The sequence below is a fragment of the Aquila chrysaetos genome, chromosome 4 (assembly GCF_900496995.4).
Source record: "Aquila chrysaetos chrysaetos chromosome 4, bAquChr1.4, whole genome shotgun sequence".
Lineage (NCBI taxonomy): Eukaryota > Metazoa > Chordata > Aves > Accipitriformes > Accipitridae > Aquila > Aquila chrysaetos.
The window spans coordinates 576,529-595,022 of record NC_044007.1 but is presented as its reverse complement, the minus strand read 5'-3'; the positions used below and the strand labels follow the sequence as shown (position 1 = coordinate 595,022).

The following is an 18,494-nucleotide window of genomic DNA, read 5'->3' as shown; positions in this document are numbered from 1 at the left end:
CGTCAGTTAAGAGCTAATATCTGGCAAAGTTTTCCCCAGTCATGCTAACGAGCTGCCACGTGAGAACAGCCCCAGGAGCGCAGGCGACAGCGGCCCTTGTCCTGGCCCCGGGGCACCATCCCCAAGCAAAACACCCGCCACTGCCTGAGGTTACAGGGTCCCTATTAAAAAGGCCGCCCCAACGGTCAATCCGACAGCGGGACGGAGCCCACTGAGGTCCTGCCAGCGGCGAGCCAGGCGCCTGCATTGCTGCTGTGGACCAGAGCTGCTCCCTCACACCACCAGCCAGCGACTGTGCTCCAAGAGCCTAATTGTTATTGTGGAGCAGTGTATTTCTCATTAGGGCCTTTGTCATAATAAGGTTAATTAGTTACAGAGCAGGTCACCTGCAAGCGCTCTGCAAAGAGCCCGTAGAGCACCACGGGGCCAGTGACCGCACATGGCCTCCGCGATGCCACAGCCCCTCGTCCGAGGACGTGCCTTCACGCGGGGACGCAAAGACCCACCGGGACGCCTGGTCCCGAGGGGACGCCACGCTGCCTCGAAAGCGTCGGCGGCTGTCACCGAGGCTGGAACGAGGAAGGTGACAGCATCTCTTGTCCCCTCCCCTCCTGCTGTGGCCAGCACTTCCAGGCCAGGAGGAGATGCCTGTCCTCGCATCGTCTGCCTGAACGGCCACACAGTCCCGCCCCATGGCCGAAAGATGCCCCACTTTAGGGGTTTTCATTTTCCAAGGGGGTTGTGGAGATGTTTGCCACGCTGTCACGTTAAAGCCAACGTGACCTGGTGCTGCTGCTGAAGGTAATCCCTGCTCCCACCCCAAGCTACCCCTTCCCTGTGGCTTAATTAAACCAGAAAATTCTTTATTGCCCTTAAGAAAAGAAAAAAAAAAAGGCAGGGGGGGAAGATTAATTTCAAAGCTGGCTGGGATTAATATAGGAAATGCACAAGGGTTTAACACCAGTTTAAACATTTAGAGACTATTTAAGCTTATGCAATTTGCAGCAGAGACAAGGCCCGAGATTAATTTCTAGGGCAGGGAATTACTGTGCACAGAGAACCGCTCCCTCCTCCCATCCCCAACCAGTACGTCTCTCCAGATGCTGCAGAGATCTACAGCAGCCCGGGTCCGGCAGCTTCGCTGTTTGTTCCACCGCAGACAGCGGAGACAGAGCTGAGCTCCCCCCGGGGCACCGGCAAGGCAATTTAGCCTTATTAGCGAGAGAGACTTCCCACCCGGCTCCATCCCCACGGAAGCGGCGCAGAAAAGCTGCGCTGGAACCGGGCAGAACGAGCAGCCCGAGGCGAAGGGGGGCTGTGGCCAGAGGGAAGGAGACTCCCACGGCAGGGCCGGTGCACTGAAGCCCCTTGCCCGCTCCCACCGCGCTCCTGTACTCACGTTTTATCCGTGACTCCATCATGCTCCGTGTTTTCAGCTTCCCCACCAGCAGAAGGCAGTTGGCAGCTTCCTCCGTCTCAAACCCGGGGATCCCTGGGGAACCTATTTTTACACGCTGCCTTTACTTTCACGGAGAAGACTGTTTGCGGTTCTGGTCCAGGTCGGAAAGCCAACGCTGGGCACAGCGACGTGGAGGAGATGCTCTACAGCAGCCGTGGGGAAGGCAAAACAGCAGTTCCTTGCAGGCAGACGATGACCTGCCCGAGTTCTGCTTCCGAGAGGCCAGCAGGCAGCAGGCACTGCGCTTCCATCGGTCCCCAGGACCGTCCCTATAGAGGTCGGAGCCGGAGGGAGCGCATCCCGGGTTCCGCTCCCCTCCACGTCCTCCTTCGTGACCTGCAAACGGGAGGACATTTTACATCAGCAAAACAGACTTAGAAAGCTAAACCACCCCACGCCATTTCCCCTCGCGTTATTGCGAGGAATCGCTGTTTGTAACCACAGCCCCTAGATTCGGTGAGATGGTGTTAGCGATTCCCTCGCGCGCTGCGGGAGCTGAGGCCGCGCTCCAAATATTTGTCCCTAAAACCAAGAAGAAAAGCGAGGGAGCGAAGTTTCCAGGGCTGGCAGCCCTGCCATGGGGGTAGAGTTGGGTCCAGCTCCTTTAACTGACCAGCTCTGGGACAGACGAGAACAAGTTTTCAGTGAAATAAGATTTGAGGGCTGACATTCAAGACTTTTCCATCTGCCCCAAGCCCGGCGTTGCCTACGGAGCCTTCTCCACCCTGGCCAGGTCAGGCAGCCGGCCAAACCGGTCCCAAAGGGCTCGTTCCCCGGCTTTGCCGTGGCACCCCGACCTTTTACAACCCCATTCGCCTCCCCTACGGAGCGGGGACCGTGTCATGGAGGAGGTCGAAAGAAGGCAAGCCTCGCCCTGCTTTTCCTCGGGAAGAAACACAGCCGGGAAGGGAATCCCACCGCCCGGCGTGGGGGTGGGCTACGACCCTCCCGGCTTCCCAGCGGCGGGGGGCTCTGGCAACGGGTACCGGAGCTTCGCCCTCAACGGTGGGTCTCCACGGGGAAGCCCCACGGGGGTTAATTTCCTCCGGGAGTGGGAAGGGGAGCACAGGCTGGAACCGGGGGGGGTGTACCGGAGGGGTACCCCTAGGTCCCAGAGCCCCCCGGGGAGAGCAAGCAGCTCCCCACCGGCTAGGGAGCGGGCAGTACCGGGTCCCCCCTTGCCCGTCCCAACTAGCCCCTCTATATCCCAATAATCCCCGGTTCCCCCTCCCCGCTCCCACCGGCCTCACTCACCGCGGGAGCCGCCGCACCGGGACCTACTCGGCCCCGCCCACGGCGCCGCTTCCGGGTACGCGCGCCACGCCCCCTCCTTTACCACGCCCCAAAAGACCACGCCCCCCCGCGCGCAGGGTGACGAGCGAAGCTGGTGTGGGCGGTGGCTTTGCGCGCATGCGCGCCGGCCGTGGCGGTGCCGCTCAGCTCCGCTAGGGGGCGCCGGTGGCGCGGTACCGCGCCACCGGCGCCCCCTAGCGGAGCTGAGCGGCACCGCCACCGCCGAGCACCGTGGAGCAGCGCGTCCGTGGACACGGGGGGGGGGGGGGGGGGGGCACACGACTTTTTGGGGGGGTCCGGGGGGTTTTAGGGGGGTGGTCCCCGAGCACAGGCTTGGCACAGCCTCCCCCAGCCCCTCCGTGACCCACCTGCACAGATAGGGACCCCCCCCCCCCATGGATAGGGACCCCTCCCCACAGATAGGGACACCCCCACACACACGCAGGGGGACACGGGGAAGGGTGACACCCTCCCGAGATGGCTCTCTCCTGGCTGCTGTGCACCGAAGGAGCACATCTGTTGGTCCACGGCCCCAAAATCCTGCAGCGGGGTGACCACTGATGACCCCCAACCTACCCACCCCCCCTAAATTTCCCTCCACTCCCCACCAGGGAAGGAGAATCCCCCACCAGACCCTGCTGTGAACTAAGGGGAGGGGTTGTCCCCCCCATGCCGGACAGGTAGGGAGCTATGGCCACATCTGGACACCCCTAAAGGCAGCAGGGAGGTGAGGGGTGTCATGGCATGGGGGGGGTCCCAGGGATGGAGCGTGCCCCAGGCTGGAGCGGGAGGGGGTTGAGCTTGTGCCCCCCCCAACAACTACCCGCAGCACCCCAGCGCTTGGGCCAGAGGAGGGGACCTGCTGTGACAGTGACAGGAGACACCTGCACCCTGTCCCCATGGCCCCCAGCCCCCCCACCCCCACCCCCAGCACCCCCCCAAACTTCTCCTGGGGACCATGGCGGGTTTGGACTGGAAACCTTTTATTTTATTTTACAAGGCACGTTGCGGCAGCTCAGCCCTCGGGAGAACTCCCGGGGCCAGCAGAGAGGCAGTCCCACGGCATGGGGCAGGAAACAACAGCCCCTTCCCAAATCTTCCACAACGGGAGCGGCGGAGCTGCGTGAGTCGAGGGGGAACCCCTGCCCCGCAGGGCCCCAGATTTGCTTCAGAAGCAGCGGGGAAAAACGGGGCCAAGCCACTGCCCCGAGGGGCCCGGCAAAGATCCCCCCACCACAGGAGCCGCAGCCTGTGGGCAACCCGGCCGAGCACAGCAGCCCCTCACCGCGACGGCTCTTCGGAGCGCGGCGTCGAGCCCCGCTCCTCCTGCTCCCGCCGCCACCGCTCCTGTTCCTCCTCCTCCTCCCGATCCAGGCTCTGCAGCTGCTGCTCCACCTCCTCGGGGATGTTCACCTCCAGCAGGTTCTCCATCCCTGGGCCGGGCTCGTCCCCGATCAGCACCTTTTCCCAGGAGGGGGGAGGAAGGCTCAGGGAGGGGGGACAGGCTGGTGGGAGCCCCCCAAAGCTCTCTGCAAGGAGCCCAGCGGGGGAGCGGAGAGGCAGGACAGAGCCCTCGGAGCAGCTCCGCACCCCGGAGACCCGTCTGCCTCCCCCCAGGGATCCTCTTCCCCACCTGAATGAGCTTCTCGCAGGCAGCCAGCACGGCGGGCTCCCGTTCCCAGCGGTGCAGCTCCCGCAGGATCAGGTACGTCCCCTTCTCCCTCACCGTGTGCCGGCCGGCCTTGGTGGCTGTGAGCTGCGAAAGAGACAAAAAGCAGCACTGTGGGCGGGGAGCCCGGCACGGCCGTGAGAGTGCTGAGAGCACCCGGCAAGGGATGCTGCACGGCAGGGCTCGGCCGGGTTCTCCGCTGGGCTGATGGTGCCTCTCCGAGTGGGAAATGAAATGCCCCACGGCATGGGGGGGCTGTCACAGAGCTGCTCTGACAGCCCTCCAACGTAGGAATGGGGACGGAGAGCCTGCCCGTGGGGAGAGGGGGACCCCGGCTCTTTGGTCCTTGTCACCCACAGAATCACAGGTGGGAAGGGATACCTGGTCCTCAAGCAGGGCCAGCCAGAGCCGGTGGCCCAGGACCATGGCCAGATGGGCTTTGAGTATCTCCAAGAACGGAGACTTCGCCACCTCCCCGGGCAGCTTGTGCCAGGGCTCCAGTACCCTCACAGTGAAAAATTGTTTTCTGATGTTCAAGTGTCACCTCCTGTGTTCCAGTTTGTGCCCGTGGCCTCCGGTCCTGGCACTGGGCGCCACTGGAAAGAGTCTGGCTCCTCTTCACTCCCTCCCAGCAGGCATTTATAGATATTGCCGAGATCCTCCCAAGCCTTCATTTCTCCAGGCTGAGCAGTCCCAGCTCCCTCAGCCTTTCCTCACAGCAGAGATGCTTCAGACCCTTCAGCATCTTGGTGGCCCTTCCCTGGACTATGTCCACTGTGTCCATGTCTCTCTCATACTGGGGAGCCCAGCACTGGACCCAGCACCCCCAGTGTGGCCTCATCAGTGCTGAGCAGATGTCCCTCGTCCTGCTGTGACACTGCTCCTCATGCAGCCCAGGACACCCTTTGCCGCCTTTGCCACAGGAGCGTGCTGCTGCTGGCTCGTGTTCAGCGCGGCGTTCACCAGGACCCCCAGGGCCTCGTCCGCAGAGCTGCTTTCCAGCCCATCGTTCCCCTCTGCGTCCTGCTGCCTAAGGTCGTTCCTTCTCCTCAAGGAGCTCCACGAAGTCCTTGTCGGCCCATTTCTCCAGCCTGGCGAGGTCTCTCTGGATGCCAGCACGACCCTCTGGTGTACCAGCTGCTCCTCCCAGCTCGGTGTCATCTGCAAATGTGCTGAGGGTACGCTCTGCCCCGTTATCCGGATGATTAATGAAGATGTTGAACAGGACTGGACCCCATATCAGCCCCTGCGGCACACCACCGGTCACGGGCCACTGACTAGACTTCGTGCCGTTGATCACTGCCCTCAGGGCCCGTCCGATTTTCAATCCACCTCACTGCCTGCTCGTCCAGCCCAAACATCATCGCTTCTCCGTGAGGATCTCCTGGCAGACAGCACCTTCTGTAGCAGCCCTGAACAACTTTCTACTCCCAGGAGCCCCCGCCTGGGCTCTCGCCCTCAGCCCCACAGCAATTTGCACCAGAAGGACCCACCAGCATGATGGCTTCCAGCAGCATCTTCCGGATGTCAGGTTCTTCCTCTCGCTGCTTGTCCTGCGGCAGGTACTGCAGGTCCACGGGCAGCCCTGGGGGAGAGACAGACTCAGGGGGAAGCACACGGCCAGCAGCCCCCAGACGCCCACCACCCACTCCAACACCCACTTACTTTCCATCTCATCCTCAGGAAATTCCTCGGGGCCTGCTAGAGGCAGGAGGAGGAAGGGCAGAATGTCGACCTCCTCACTCAGCAGCCACTCGTGGTCCTCTGGGGACAGCCTGGGGTCAGGAGCCACCACAGCCAGGGTGGCAAGCCCAGCCTGGACCCCTGCGGTGGGCTGACCCCAGCCAGCAGCTCAGCCCCCACCCAGCCACTCACCCACTCCTGCCCCAGCAGTGGAACTGGGGAGAGAATGGGGAGGGCAAAAGCGAGAAAAACTTGTGGGTCAAGATAAAGTGAAGGGAAAAACCAAAACAAACACAAACCAAAAGCCCTGACCAATGCAAAGGCACTGATCGCTCAGCCCAGACCGATGCCCAGCCTGCCCCCACGCCATGGCTGCTTTGGCCCCCCATTTTTGAGCTGACTGTGACGCTGTAAGGTTGGGGACAACCCTCTGGTCCATGGGGGTCAGCTGTCCCGCCTGTATCATCCCCCCCGTAACTTTCTGGCTGGTGAGAAACAGAGGCGGCCTTGACGCTGCCCGAGTGCTGCTCAGCACTGGCTAAACCCAGCCAGCATCACCCACGCTGGCTAAACCCGGCCGGCATTACCAGCCCTGCTTTGGTCACCAGTCTAAAACACAGCACCAGACGGGCTGCGAAGAAGAAAGTAAACTCCACCCCAGCCAGACCCGGCACCCTCCCAGCCGCGCTGGCAGGCCCGCTCGCAGCCCAGGGCGAGGGCAGCACGCCCCGGCAGGTGCCAGCAACCGGTGCCACGGGCCGGGGCAGCGGCTAGACTCGGCCCGGGGCTCTCACCGTACTCGAAGCAGCAGTTCCTCAGTGCCCCCACGACTCCCCGGCGATGGACGACGGAGTCCTGGTACTGCGTGAAGGGCAGCAGCCGCTGCACCGAGCACCTGCGGGAGAAGAACCGTCACACCGGGCCGGAGAGACACACACACACCCCCCATACACCCCCCCTCCCCGGCCCCGGGCACTGCCGTACCGTACCGGGAGCGATCGAGGAGCCCACGGCGGCCCTCGGGCAGCTGGCTGAGGTTGCAGAGCAGCGGGCCGAGCTGGGAAGGCGGCCGGGGTTGACCGAGCGCCTGGAGGAGCGGCTCCAGCCCGGGGCCGCCCTCCCGCAGGCCCCGCAGCACCCGCCGAGCCGCCCCCCGCTCCCGGCAGAGGTTAGCCAGCACCCCGCAGGCCGGCCCGCCCGGCAGCAGCCCCAGTAGAGCTGGCAGCGCGGCCAACAGGGGTTCGCGGGCCGCCGGTTCGGCCGAGAGGTTCACCAGGCAGCCCAGAGCGTGGCGGGCCGCCGGCGGGGACGGCCCCGCCGCCAGCTCCAGCAAGGCCGCCATGGCCGCCGGTTGTCCCACCAGCAGCCGCCGCCCCGCCGCATCCCCCGACAGGGCCAGCGCCGCCTCCGCCGCGCCCTCCCGCGCCGCCTGGCCCGCCGCCGGGGACAGCAGCTCCGCCAGCTCCGCCGCCGCCGCCGCCTCCTCCTTCTCCTTCGCCGCCATGCCGGGCGTCTCCAACATGGTGGCCGTCTCCCGGTAACGGCGAAGCCCCCTCGCGGTGATGGGCGGGCGCGGCAGCCAATGAGCGCCGCGCGGGCGGGGGCCGCCCCGCGGCTGCCCCAATTTGCGGCAGAGCAGCTGCCAAAGGGGGAGGGCCCGGTGGAGAAAGGCCTTCTGGGAAGGGAGGGCCGCCCGGCGCGCTTACAGGGCCCCGCCCTCGTGGCCCCGCCCTCGCCTGGGCCACGCCCCCTGGCCCTGCGGCGCCGCGGGGTCCTAGTGCGAGTGGGGCCGGGATCGTGTGCCGGTGGGAGGGCGGTGGGGGGGGGGGTTTGGGCGCCCCACGCGAGTCCGTAGGGGAGGGGTCACGGCTTACCCCCCCCTCCTCCACCGGTTGGGGGGGGGTCACGGCGTGGCGCTGCCGTTTCCCCGTGGCCCTTCACCGGGAAGCCCACGCCTGACCGCGGTCAGCCCCACGGTCCCGCTGTCGCCGCGATCCCCCCGTGGCCAGCCGGTCCTTCCCCGGCGGGACGACGGTGGGAGCAGACCCCGGGTGCCCCCAGCCCTCCGCCGGCGAGCCGCCCGATGGACTCCCGGAACCTCCCGGCTCGCTTGTCCCTTGCCAGCGTGGTCCTCCAGCAGATTTCTGTGTGGCCAAGCCCCCCGTGGGGAGCAGGGACCCGCTGCGGGCCCGGTGCTGACCCCGGTGCGGCTCCGGTGCGGGCGCGGGGGAGGCGCCTCCGGGCTCAGTTTCTGTTTCTCCGCTCGAAAAGTCTCTGGCCAAGCAGTGCGGGAACCGCCCTTGTCTGCTCGCCCGGAGACTTCCCGGAGCATCCTCGGAACCCTCCCGGACCCGTCCCCGGAGCCCTCCCGGAGCATCCCCGGAGCATCCCGCAGAACATCCCTGGAGCATCCCCAGAGCCCTCCCGGAGCCCCGCCGGAGCATCCCCAGAGCCCGCCCGGAGCATCCCTGGTACCTTTCCCGGAGCTTCTCCCAGTGCCCATCCCAGCCCTATCCAGGCCATCCCCGGTGCTGGCGGCAGCCCAGGACCCCCGCCGTGGGGTAGCCGTACCCCACGCGTGACCCCAAGGGACACCCCGGGGCAGGTGAGTGGGACCGGGGCCGGCTGGGAAGGGGAGCAGCCCCCATCCCCACACCCCCCACTCCCACCCCAACTCCCGTCAGCCGCAGCCCGGGGGCCACGCGTCCCCGTCCCTGCGTGGGCCGATGCGACGCCGCGTCCCCCCGTCCCGCCGGGACCTCTCCCCACCCCGCGCCCAGCCCTGGAGCCCAAAGCGACGGCGGTCGGCGAGCCCCGATGGGGACTGGGACGCCCCGTACAATGGCTGGCCGGCTCCCGAGCCGGGGCGCAGCGACGAGCCCCCCGACCTCCTGGGCAACCTGGAGCAGCTCTGCGACAGCAGCCCCCGGCAGCTCCTGCCTTTCCTGCGGGACCACACGCTGGAGCTGGGCCGGCTGCTGGCCCGCCGGGACCTGAGCCCGGCCCAGGTGTACACACTGCTGCGGACCCTCGGGGCCGCCCTGGAGCAGGGGGGAGCGCGGCAGCCCCCCACGCCCCTTCTGGCCCTGCTGCTGACCCGGGATTTCATCCTGGGGGACCTGCTGAGGTTCATCACGGAGCTGGACACCTTCCAGTGCCGGGAGGGACGGATCTCCCAGGAGGTGGTGGGGGACACGGTGGTCGCTCTCCACCGCCTGCTGACCGCCTGCCCCGGCCACGTGCCGACGCTGCTCTGCTACCCCGTCGACCTCCTCTTCTGCACCGTGCAGCGGCTCCAGAGCCGCGGCTTTCAATTCTCCTGGCTCATCCAGCAGCGCCTACACGACGCCAGGCGTCTGGTGGACAAGGCTTTCCCCCACCGCCACCGCCCCGCCGGCGCCTGGCGGGACGACTTCCGCGAGGTGCCAGTGATCCCCGCGCCCGAGGAGCTTTTTGGGGAGGCGGAGGGCCGGCTGCGCCCCAACCTGTGCCGCGGGGCGCACGAGAGTGCCGCAGCCTACCTGGACCTGCACTTCCGACTGTTGCGGGAGGATTTCCTCAAGCCGCTGCGGGACGGCATCGCGGCGGCGTTCTCCCTCGGCGGCCCCGACGGCGACGGGGCGGCGCTCAGCCTCTACCGGGGGGTGCAGCTCCACGCCGTGGCCGCCACGCTGGCCGGCCCCGTCTACCTGGCCCGTTTCTTGCCCCGCACCGGCCCGGCCGCTGCCGAGTGCCTGAAGAGCGGCTCCCTCACCTGCCTCCTCTCCGAGGACTGCAGCCACGTGCTCTTCGGGGTGGTGGCCGGGGTGCCGAAGCAGAGGGCGGCCCACCGGGACCGCATCTGGCTGCACATCCAGACCTATCGCCACCGGCAGCTCCTCACCCACCTGGGAAGAACCAGCTTCACCATGGTGGAGTCCCCAGCCTTCTTCGAGGCGTACCGGCACGTCCTGGAGGGGCTGCAGGAGCTGAGCCCCACCGCCGTGCCCTTCGGCCGCTACCTGGTGCACTGCAAGCCCTCCATCCGCCGCCCCGCGCACCTCGGCGCCGACAGGCTCTTCAGCCTCGCGCCGCTGCTGCCGGACGGCAAGGAGAAGGTGAGTCGCGGCAGGGACCCCGCTGGCAGCGCAGGGCTCGCAGGACTCCCCCGGGGAGACGCCGGCTGCCCTCAACTGCGGCCGCAGCTGGCAGAGTCCGGCTGGGGTGCACCACCACGGGCACCCCATCCCCACTCTTTGTTTCAGGGAGAGAAGCCGGCGGTGGACCTCTCTGCCGTGAGCCTGGAGGACCCGGAGGTCTGGTCCCCGAAGATTTTCCCCCACTTGGACGAGTCTCAGCTCGCAGCCATCCGGCTGGCGCTGAGCAGGGAGTTCGTGCTTATTCAGGGCCCCCCCGGCACAGGTAGGTGCCAGCGCTGGCACCCCAGCGGTGCCCCCCAGCACCGTCCCAGCCGGGGGTCCGTGGGGGCAGAATGGGGCTTTCCCTGCCCCCAGCGCACGCCGGCACTTTCCTCCCCAGGCAAAACCTTCATCGGACTCAAGATCACGGAGCTGCTGCTGCGAAACCAGGGGGGCGAACCATGGGGGGAGCGGCCACCCCTTCTGGTGGTGTGCTACACCAACCATGCCCTCGACCAGTTCATGGAAGGTGCTGGTCCCAGCCCCGGTTCCCCTCCCCGCAGACCCCTCGCGCCTGGCGTGGGCTGAGCCAGCAGCGTGCCCGTCCCGCCAGCAGCCTGATGCTCATGGGTGTCGTTGCTGTTGCCCATCACATCCCCGCTCCGGCCGGCTGGGGTCACGCTCCCCGCGGGGCAGCACTGCCGCCGCACCGGCACGCAGCAGCCCATGGGCTGGCACGGGCTGGCAGGGTGGTCGGGGGCAGGTTGGGCATGGCCATGGGGTCGGTGTGGAGGTTGGGTATGGCCATGGGGTTGGTGGGCAAGTTGGGTATGGCCATAGGGTTGGTGTGGATGTTGGGCATGGCCATAAGGTTGGTGTGGAGGTTGGGAATGGCTGGGGGGGTTCATATGGAGGTTGGGCATGGCCATGGAGTTGGTGTGGAGGTTGGGCATGGCCATGGGGTCAGTGAGCAGGTTGGGTATGGCCATGGGATCAGTGTGGAGGTTGAGAATGGCTGTGGGGTTGGTGTGGAGGTTGGGCATGGCCATGGGCTTGGTGTGGAGGTTGGGCATGGCCATGGGGTTGGTGTGGAGGTTGGGTATGGCCATGGGGTCAGTGAGCAGGTTGGGCATGGCCATGGGGTCAGTGGGCAAGTTAGGTATGACCATAGGGTTGGTGTGGATGTTGGGCATGGCCGTAAGGTTGGTGTGGAGGTTGGGAATGGCTGTGGGGTTGGTGTGGAGGTTGGGCATGGCCATGGGGTCGGTGGGCAAGTTGGGCATGGCCATGGGGTTGGCCTGCAGGCTGCCAGCCTGCCCCTCTCCTCCCCCAGGCATCCTCCAGTTCCAGCCCTCCAAAGTGGTGCGCATCGGGGGAAAATGCCGAAGCAAGAAGGTGATGGGCTGCTCCCTGCAGCTGCTCCGGCAAAGAGCGCTCTGCGGGCCGTGGGGGGCCGGCAGCCGGCGGCAGTATGCGCAGGTATGGGGCCGGGCCCCTCTCCCCCACTCCCACCCGGCAGCTCGCCGGCCGCAGGGGCTCGGCATGTCCCGCTCTCACCTCGCCCCAATGGCTCTTGCCTCCCCCCCCAGATGCGGAGCGCCTTGCAGGAGCAAGAGAAGAGCATCGCCTTCCACACAGAGGTGCGGGGGCTGCTCCACCGCGGCATCCTCACCGCCAGCGAGCTGGAAACAGAGATCATGAATGATGACCTGCTCTTCAAGGTGGGGGTGTGGGCGGCCGTCGCAGCCCTGCTGGGGGGCTGGGGCTGAGATCAACCTTCCCCGTCACCCCCCCCCCCAGGGTGCTGTGCATCTGGACATGCTGCAGTGGCTGCAGGTGCAGCCCACGGTGCCGCCGGAGGACGGGAGCCCGCGGCGAGGCCAGGACCACGTGGCAGGTGACCCTCGCTGCCGCTTTCGGCCCCGGCCAGGCTCATGGCGGGGGGGGGAACTTGGGAAACCCCCAGCCCTAATTGCATCGGGCACAGCAGGAGTGACTCAGCAGGAGTGGGAGCCCCCGGGGGGACCCCAGGCAGAGGTGGGGGGCAGACGTGGGGCTGCCCTGGGGACAGGGGAGGAGGAGGGCTGCCCTCATCCCCAAGTCCCCAGGGATGCGGGCTGACCCCGTCCCAGCGATGCCCAGTGGGATGCCACGGGGCACGGTCCCACACGTCCCACGGGGCCATCACCCAGAGCTTCCACGGCTCTGCCCCCAGGCACGGAGCAAGGGGCCGGGGGGGGGCCGAGGGGGCCCTGAGGTGGAGGAGAGCTGGGAGCCGCGCAGGGACGAGCGGTGCCTGGACGAGGAAGAGGAGTTCGACCCCGCGGAGGCCGAGAGGAGACGAGCCCGGGAGAAGTTCGCCTACATCATCCCCGAAGAAGAGGGGTACGGCCCTGCACCCTCCTGCCGGCCGGGACCCCAGGGACACGCTGGGGCTCGCTGGTGGTGGGGGCACTGACGGCCGCGTCCATCTGTCCGTCCCCAGCCCGCTGGACGCCCAGCTGGCCCGCCGGCTGCAGGACAGCGATGCCATGACCGACAGGGAGGTCGGGCACCTGAGGAGCCTCTGGCAGCTCCGGCTCGGCGACCGGTGGCGGCTCTACAGGTCTCACCACCCGTCCCCCCCCACGGTGGATCCCCGGGGAGGAGATGGCCGGCGACACGGCAACCCCGGCACCAGTGCGGGGTCCCTGTCCCCACACGCTGGTGGCCCGGGACTGCCCCCCGCGGTGACCCCGTCCCGTGCCGGCGGCAGGCGGTGGCTGGGTGCCTACGGCGAGGCGTTGGAGGAGGCACTGGCGAGGCGGCTGGAGGAGTACGAGCAGAGCGCAGCCCAGTTGGCCCAGCACCAGCTCCAGGAGGACCTGCAGATCCTCAGGCAGAGCCGCGTCATCGGGATGACGACCACGGGTGAGATAGCCACCGCGCCGGGGGCTGGGGCTGGTGCTGGTAGTGCAAATTGGCGAAAGTGCAATTTCTGGTGCCGGTGCTGGTGCAGCTTCCAGTGCCAGTGTTGGTGCCAACGCTGGAGCCGGTGCCAGTACCAGTGCTGGTGGTGGTGTTGGTGCCATATCCAGTACCAGTGCTGGTGGTGGTGTTGGTGCCATCTCCAGTGCCAGTGCTGGTGGTGCTGGAGCTGGTGCCTGCCCCCAAAGGGGCCGTGGGAGGCGGGTGAGGAGCCTGGGGTAGGGGAACCAGGGGATGTCCCACGGGGCGCTGGGTGGACCCTGCCGGGGTGCCGGCTCCTTCACCGGGCTCATGCCTGGTTCCAGGGGCTGCCAAGTACCGCAAGCTGCTGCAGAGCGTCCGGCCCCAGACGGTGATCGTGGAAGAGGCTGCAGAGATCCTGGAGGCGCACGTCCTGACCTGCCTCACCGCCTCCTGCAAGCACCTCATCCTCATCGGGGACCACCAGCAGGTAGGGTGCCCTGGCCCCACGCCCCGGTGCCCGTCGGCACACCACGGTGAGCCAAACCCCCTTTGCAGCTGAGACCCAAACCTGCCGATTACACCTTGGAGAAGAAATACCGCCTCGGCATCTCCCTCTTCGAGCGGATGATCAACAACGAGATCCCCCACGTGCAGCTGCTGTGCCAGGTGAGTCAGACCCCCCCCTGCCACCCACCCTGCGCCGGGGGGGCTGCCGCCACGGCTCGAGCCTCCGCCGTGTCGCCAGCAGCACCGCATGCGCCCGGAGATCTCCCAGCTGCTCGTCCCCTTTTTCTACGAGGCGCTGAGGGACCACCCGGCCGTCGGCGGCTACGAGAAGATCAAGGTGGGGGCAAAGACCACCGCAGGGCAGGTGCGAGGACGGGGCCGGTCCCCTGACGCCCACGTGTGTCCCCCTCCCCGGGCAGGGCGTCGAGAGCAGCGTCTTCTTCATCCAGCACGCGGGGGCCGAGGACCTCAGCGGCCACACCGGCAGCTACAGCAACCGCTCGGAGGCCGCTTTCCTGGTGCACCTCTGCAAGTACCTGCTGGAGCAGGGCTACGCCAAGGGGCAGCTCACCGTCCTGACACCCTACAGCGGCCAGGTGGCCACCATCCGGCAGCTGCTGGCCAGGAGGGACATGGCCAAGGTTGCCGTCTGCACCGTGGATGACTTCCAAGGGGAGGAGAGCGACATCGTCCTGCTCTCGCTGGTGCGGAGCAACCCGGAGGGGCGGATCGGCTTCCTCGGGGACCGGCACCGCATCTGCGTGGCTTTCTCCCGCGCCAGAAAGGGCTTCTACTGCATCGGCGACCTGGAAGGCATCGCGCGGGGCGCCGGCGGCCGGCTCTGGGCCGAGATCCTGGCCGCCCTGAAGAGCAAGGGCCTGGTGGGCGACGGGCTGGCGCTGACCTGCCAAAACCACCCCGAGGTGACGGCGACGGTGCGGGACGCCTCCGACTTCAGGCAAAGCCCCGAGGGCGGCTGCACGCGCCGGTGCCGGATGCCGCTGCCCTGCGGCCACCCCTGCCCGCGCCACTGCCACCCGCGCGACCGCGAGCACCGGCGGGCGCACTGCTGCCTGCCCTGCGCCCGGCCGCCCTGCGAGCGCGGCCACCCCTGCCCCAAGCTCTGCTGGGAAGAGTGCGGCCCTTGCCTCAAGAAGGTGGAGAAGGTCCTGCCCCGCTGCGGCCACCGGCAGCGCCTGCCGTGCCACGTGCCGGCCGAGCGCTGGCGCTGCCAGGAGCCCTGCCCGCGGCCACTCGCCTGCGGCCACCCCTGCCCGCGGCGCTGCGGGGACGACTGCGGCGGGGACGACTGCGGTAGGGACGACTGCCGCAGGGAGGACCGCGGTGGGGACGACCGCGGTGGGGACGACCGCAGTGGGGACAGCTGCGGTGGGGACAACCGTGGTGGGGATGACTGCAGCGGGGACGACTGCAGCGGGGACGAATGCAGTGGGGACGACTGCCGCAGGGATGACTGCAGTGGGGATGACTGCGGCGGGGATAACCATGGTGGGGATGACTGCAGCGGGGACGACTGCGGTGGGCACAACTGCGGCAAGGCGGTGGAGGGGGTCCTGCCACACGACCAGCCTGCCTGCACCCAGAAAGAGCTGGCTGCTGCCTGCCAGGAGAGCAGCCGGCAGAGCCTGGAGTGAGGGCATCCCTGCAGCTGGTCCCACTGCTGGTGCGCGGCCAGATCCGTGCCAGCTGCTGCTCCATGGTCCCCTGCCAGCGGCACAGCTCAGGGGCTCCCTCCGGGCAGGAGCTGGGGGCTGCGGTGCTGCTGGCACGGTGCTGCCCGCAGTCCCGCTCCCCGGCTGTGCTGGGAGCCGTGCCCTCCCCAGTGCCTCCCCGGCTCCATCCTGGGTGGCACCTCTGCAAGTCCCAACTGATCCCAGACTATTGGCTATTCCCAACTCGATCCTGCCTGGTCCCACGGTGATGCCAAACTCGATGCCAGCCCACGGCAATCTCCAACTTGATCCCAGCTGCGCCCACGGGAAGTCCCAGCTCAATCCTGACAGGCACCTCGGCATTTCCCAACATGATCCCAGCCAGACCTGCAGCAATTTCCAGCTCGATCCTGGCTGGAGCCACGGTGACACCCAAAAGCCTCCTGCACCCCCCAGTGCTTTCAACAGTCACTGCCACTGGCCTTGGGCATGGGCTCTATTCCCTTCACTGGAGCAGAGGTGCCATCACGGTACTGGCACGGGTGACACCATACAAGGGACAAAACGTCCACCCCTGCCCCAGATAGGTTCAGCCTTGCGGGGGTTCGGCTGGATGCGGCTCTCCAGGCTGCAGCAGCAGAACCGGGGACCCCTCCGCATCCCCCTTTAACGCCTGCGTTGCTGCGCTGCTTTGCTGAGTAACTAAAGCCTGACCAAAGCCACCCTTGTTTCTGCTGCCCGTCAATCCTTGCATCTCAGCATCCGTGGTTCGCCAGGCAGCCCCGCGGTCGCCTTTGGCTGTCCCCGGTGAGCCCATCCCCCCCGGGGAGCGGGTGGTCCCAAGGGTCCCACGCTCCCTCTGAGCGCATCCGCAGCCCCAGGGTCCCTGTTGATGCCGTCCCCAGGGAGGAGAAGACTTTCTCTGCAGGGATGGGTGGCTCCCACGCTGGGAGAAAAACCCTCATCCTCCCAGGGTGGGTGAATAGGTTGCGGGGGTTCCTGGCACAGGCGACGCACCCGGAGGGGATCCCGGCTGCTGGTCAGCAATGCTTTCCTCTGGGAGCACAGAAGAAGCAGGAACAGAAGGTGCCCGGGCTTGGCCGGGGGATTTGGATGGAGTTTGTGCATCCAGATGGTCAACGCGAATTCCAGGCACCGCAGCCAAACCCCCTTCCTGCAGCTCGCAGGGAAAAACAGCAAAAACCCCGGTTCTAAATGCCCGACCTCCGGGGCTGGCGGTGGGTTCTTGCACAGGGAGCCAGAGGCAAAAGGGACAGTGCTCTTTGCTGGGTGACAAAGCGAGACGCAGCAAATAAAGAGCCCAACACCAGCCCTTTCCAAAGGAAAACACTGAAGTTGAGGTCATTTTAGTGCTCCGGTCCCAGGCGATGCACCAGCATCGTCCCTGCCGTGACAGCCGGCAGCTGCGTCCCACTGCTGCGGCTCCCTGCAAAGGGCTGGGCAGTCGAGTAAATCCCAGATAATGACATTGGCTGCTTGAGAACAGATTTATACTGCATTAAGGCTGTGGGTATAAGTACAATTTTGGAAGGTAAATGGATAATACCAGTCAAGGAGGTCGGTTCTTCCTCCGCACTGACCTCTCTGAGCAGGCAAGGGAAGCGACATTCCAGTCACTGGCGTTTAGGAGAGAAAATTCTGCGCAGGGGAAGTAGTCCTGGATGCATCACACTAAAATCCTGATTTTTTTTTTTTTAATTTAGAAACCTGAAACACAGATGCAATAGTATAATTTCTAAAAACTCATCTTTTACAAAACCCAGCTTTGCGGTCTGGGAATTCTCCTCAGCATGTCTGAGTGAGGGCACGCGAAGAGAGGCTGAAGCACCACTTAAAGTGCTTTCCAAGGTGTAAAATCCAGCTGACATATCAGCAGATATGACACAGAGGAGAAAAAATAAGCAGCATTTGCTCAATAAAGCTGCTCAAAAAAGCTCAATAAAGCAAGAGAGGACTGAAAGCATGGCCTGGCTCCTGGCAGGCTGGAAAAACAAGTTATAGGAGAGTTCTCAAAGAAACCTCAATTCCACTGCTGTCCAATGCATGACTAAAACAGAAGTTCCAGGGTCTATAAACTAAATAAATCAAGACTTCAAAATTTAACACAATCCCCCCAAAATACTGCGGTGCTGTGCACAGAAACTTTAGGCAGAAGGAAAAACAAACTTAAAAGGGGAAAACTGTCATAATACAAACTGTTTGTGCCGCTTCAAGCCTGCGTTGGGGTGATGAGCGGCCCGAGAAACCCAAACAAGACGTGGAGGGGTTTGGGGGGGCCCCTCAGCTTCGGGGGGTCCCAGCTGGTGGCGCGGGAGAGCCCTGCGGTTTGCCTATGGAAAATGCTGGCTGCTGGGAGCGGGGAAATGATGTATCGACCATCCCACACACTCCAGGGGGGTGGCTTTTCCTCTTAATTTTATTTTTAAATAATAATAATAATTCTTGATTTTCTTCATCTTCTTTTGCTCCTTTAGCATTCCCTGGGCTCACACTGGGGGCAGGAGAGGGGGTGCGTGTGCCGCTGTGCCGAGCTGCTGCAGCCCAAGGTCCCGTTCCTGGAGTTCCTGGGGGGCTCCCGGTAGGTCACCCACTGCCACCGGCTCAGGGACGGGAGCTCCCCGGCACGGTACCCAGGTGAATAAGCAGCCAAGCCCCAGCAGGAACAAGCCGGCACTTTCGCACAGTGATTGCAGGATCCAAGATCCCGGGAAGCCGCACAGCTACTTCAGCAGGAAAGCAGCTGAACGCGTTCGCCAGAATGCTTCCCGTTGGATGAGCAGCGGTGCTCGGCTCTCCGGGTGGCACAGCAGATGCTACGAGCAAATTATACGAGAATCAGTGTTCTCTCTCCGATGAAGAATTTGTTTTTCCACCCTTGGAGACCCTCTGATTAAATCACTGTTCTTGCCTTTTCCTCTTCAAAGATCTTTTAATTAAGCTGACTGTATTTATAAATGCCAACATCATTAATTTGCACTCTCCCCGCTTCAAAGGCTGTTCATCCCTACCGCATCGACCCCTTGGCTGACGGCGTCCCTCCCACGCAGGGGTTTTGCATTCACCCCCAAAGACCGGTGCTGCCTTCCCCCTCAGCCCCCCGCGGCACCGGTACCCAGATGCACCGACCACAAACCATCCCA

General features: G+C 65.4%; 3 protein-coding genes across 8 annotated transcripts in view; 1 reads left to right on the top strand and 2 right to left on the bottom strand.

The window, feature by feature from the left end:
- MROH1 (maestro heat like repeat family member 1) overlaps nucleotides 1-2,801 on the bottom strand; it is a 57,653-nt gene extending 54,852 nt beyond the window's left edge. For both annotated transcript variants that reach the window (XM_030011076.2, XM_030011077.1), the window contains exons 1-2: nucleotides 2,714-2,801; nucleotides 1,400-1,795 (exon numbers count right to left, since the gene is read on the bottom strand). In XM_030011076.2, coding sequence (XP_029866936.1) covers nucleotides 1,400-1,421 — 22 coding nt within the window. In that variant the 5' untranslated portion in view covers nucleotides 1,422-1,795; nucleotides 2,714-2,801. The remainder of the gene's footprint in view (nucleotides 1-1,399; nucleotides 1,796-2,713) is intronic.
- Nucleotides 2,802-3,713: 912 nt separating this feature from the next.
- Nucleotides 3,714-8,487, bottom strand: HGH1 (HGH1 homolog). Of its 5 annotated transcripts, none has more exons than XM_030012541.2 (6): nucleotides 7,094-7,663; nucleotides 6,899-6,999; nucleotides 6,087-6,185; nucleotides 5,915-6,006; nucleotides 4,386-4,508; nucleotides 3,714-4,213 (listed from the first exon to the last, which is right to left on the bottom strand). In XM_030012541.2, exons 1-6 carry the CDS (start codon nucleotides 7,624-7,626, stop codon nucleotides 4,034-4,036), a joined length of 1,128 nt encoding a protein of 375 aa, XP_029868401.1. In that variant the 5' UTR covers nucleotides 7,627-7,663; the 3' UTR covers nucleotides 3,714-4,033. The 5 variants fall into 5 exon arrangements, 3 of the variants coding, with proteins under 3 accessions (XP_029868401.1, XP_040978957.1, XP_040978956.1); XR_003923115.2 differs by having other exon boundaries at nucleotides 4,093-4,213; nucleotides 4,386-5,582; nucleotides 7,094-8,481; XR_003923116.2 differs by lacking the exon at nucleotides 3,714-4,213 and adding an exon at nucleotides 4,966-5,582 and having other exon boundaries at nucleotides 4,397-4,508; nucleotides 7,094-8,481.
- A 241-nt stretch (nucleotides 8,488-8,728) lies between these two features.
- On the top strand, nucleotides 8,729-18,173 carry LOC115340642 (NFX1-type zinc finger-containing protein 1-like). Its single transcript, XM_041123024.1, is given in 15 exon segments — nucleotides 8,729-10,201; nucleotides 10,349-10,505; nucleotides 10,623-10,751; nucleotides 11,556-11,701; nucleotides 11,812-11,946; nucleotides 11,949-12,119; nucleotides 12,438-12,607; nucleotides 12,708-12,827; nucleotides 12,978-13,132; nucleotides 13,495-13,640; nucleotides 13,709-13,819; nucleotides 13,902-13,997; nucleotides 14,080-16,885; nucleotides 17,829-17,932; nucleotides 18,039-18,173. Coding segments are annotated over 13 exon segments (4,143 nt in total). The 5' UTR covers nucleotides 8,729-8,830; the 3' UTR covers nucleotides 15,316-16,885; nucleotides 17,829-17,932; nucleotides 18,039-18,173.
- The last annotated feature ends 321 nt before the right edge of the window (nucleotides 18,174-18,494 follow it).

Coding starts and splice junctions, on each gene's coding strand:
- HGH1 (XM_030012541.2), bottom strand. CDS start 7,626: ATGTTGGAGACGCCCGGCATGGCGGCGAAGGAGAAGGAGGAGGCGGCG. Junction 7,000..7,093: donor GGGCTCCTCGATCGCTCCCG/GTACGGTACGGC, acceptor CTTCTCCCGCAG/GTGCTCGGTGCAGCGGCTGC. Junction 4,214..4,385: donor CCTGCGAGAAGCTCATTCAG/GTGGGGAAGAGG, acceptor TCCTGGGAAAAG/GTGCTGATCGGGGACGAGCC.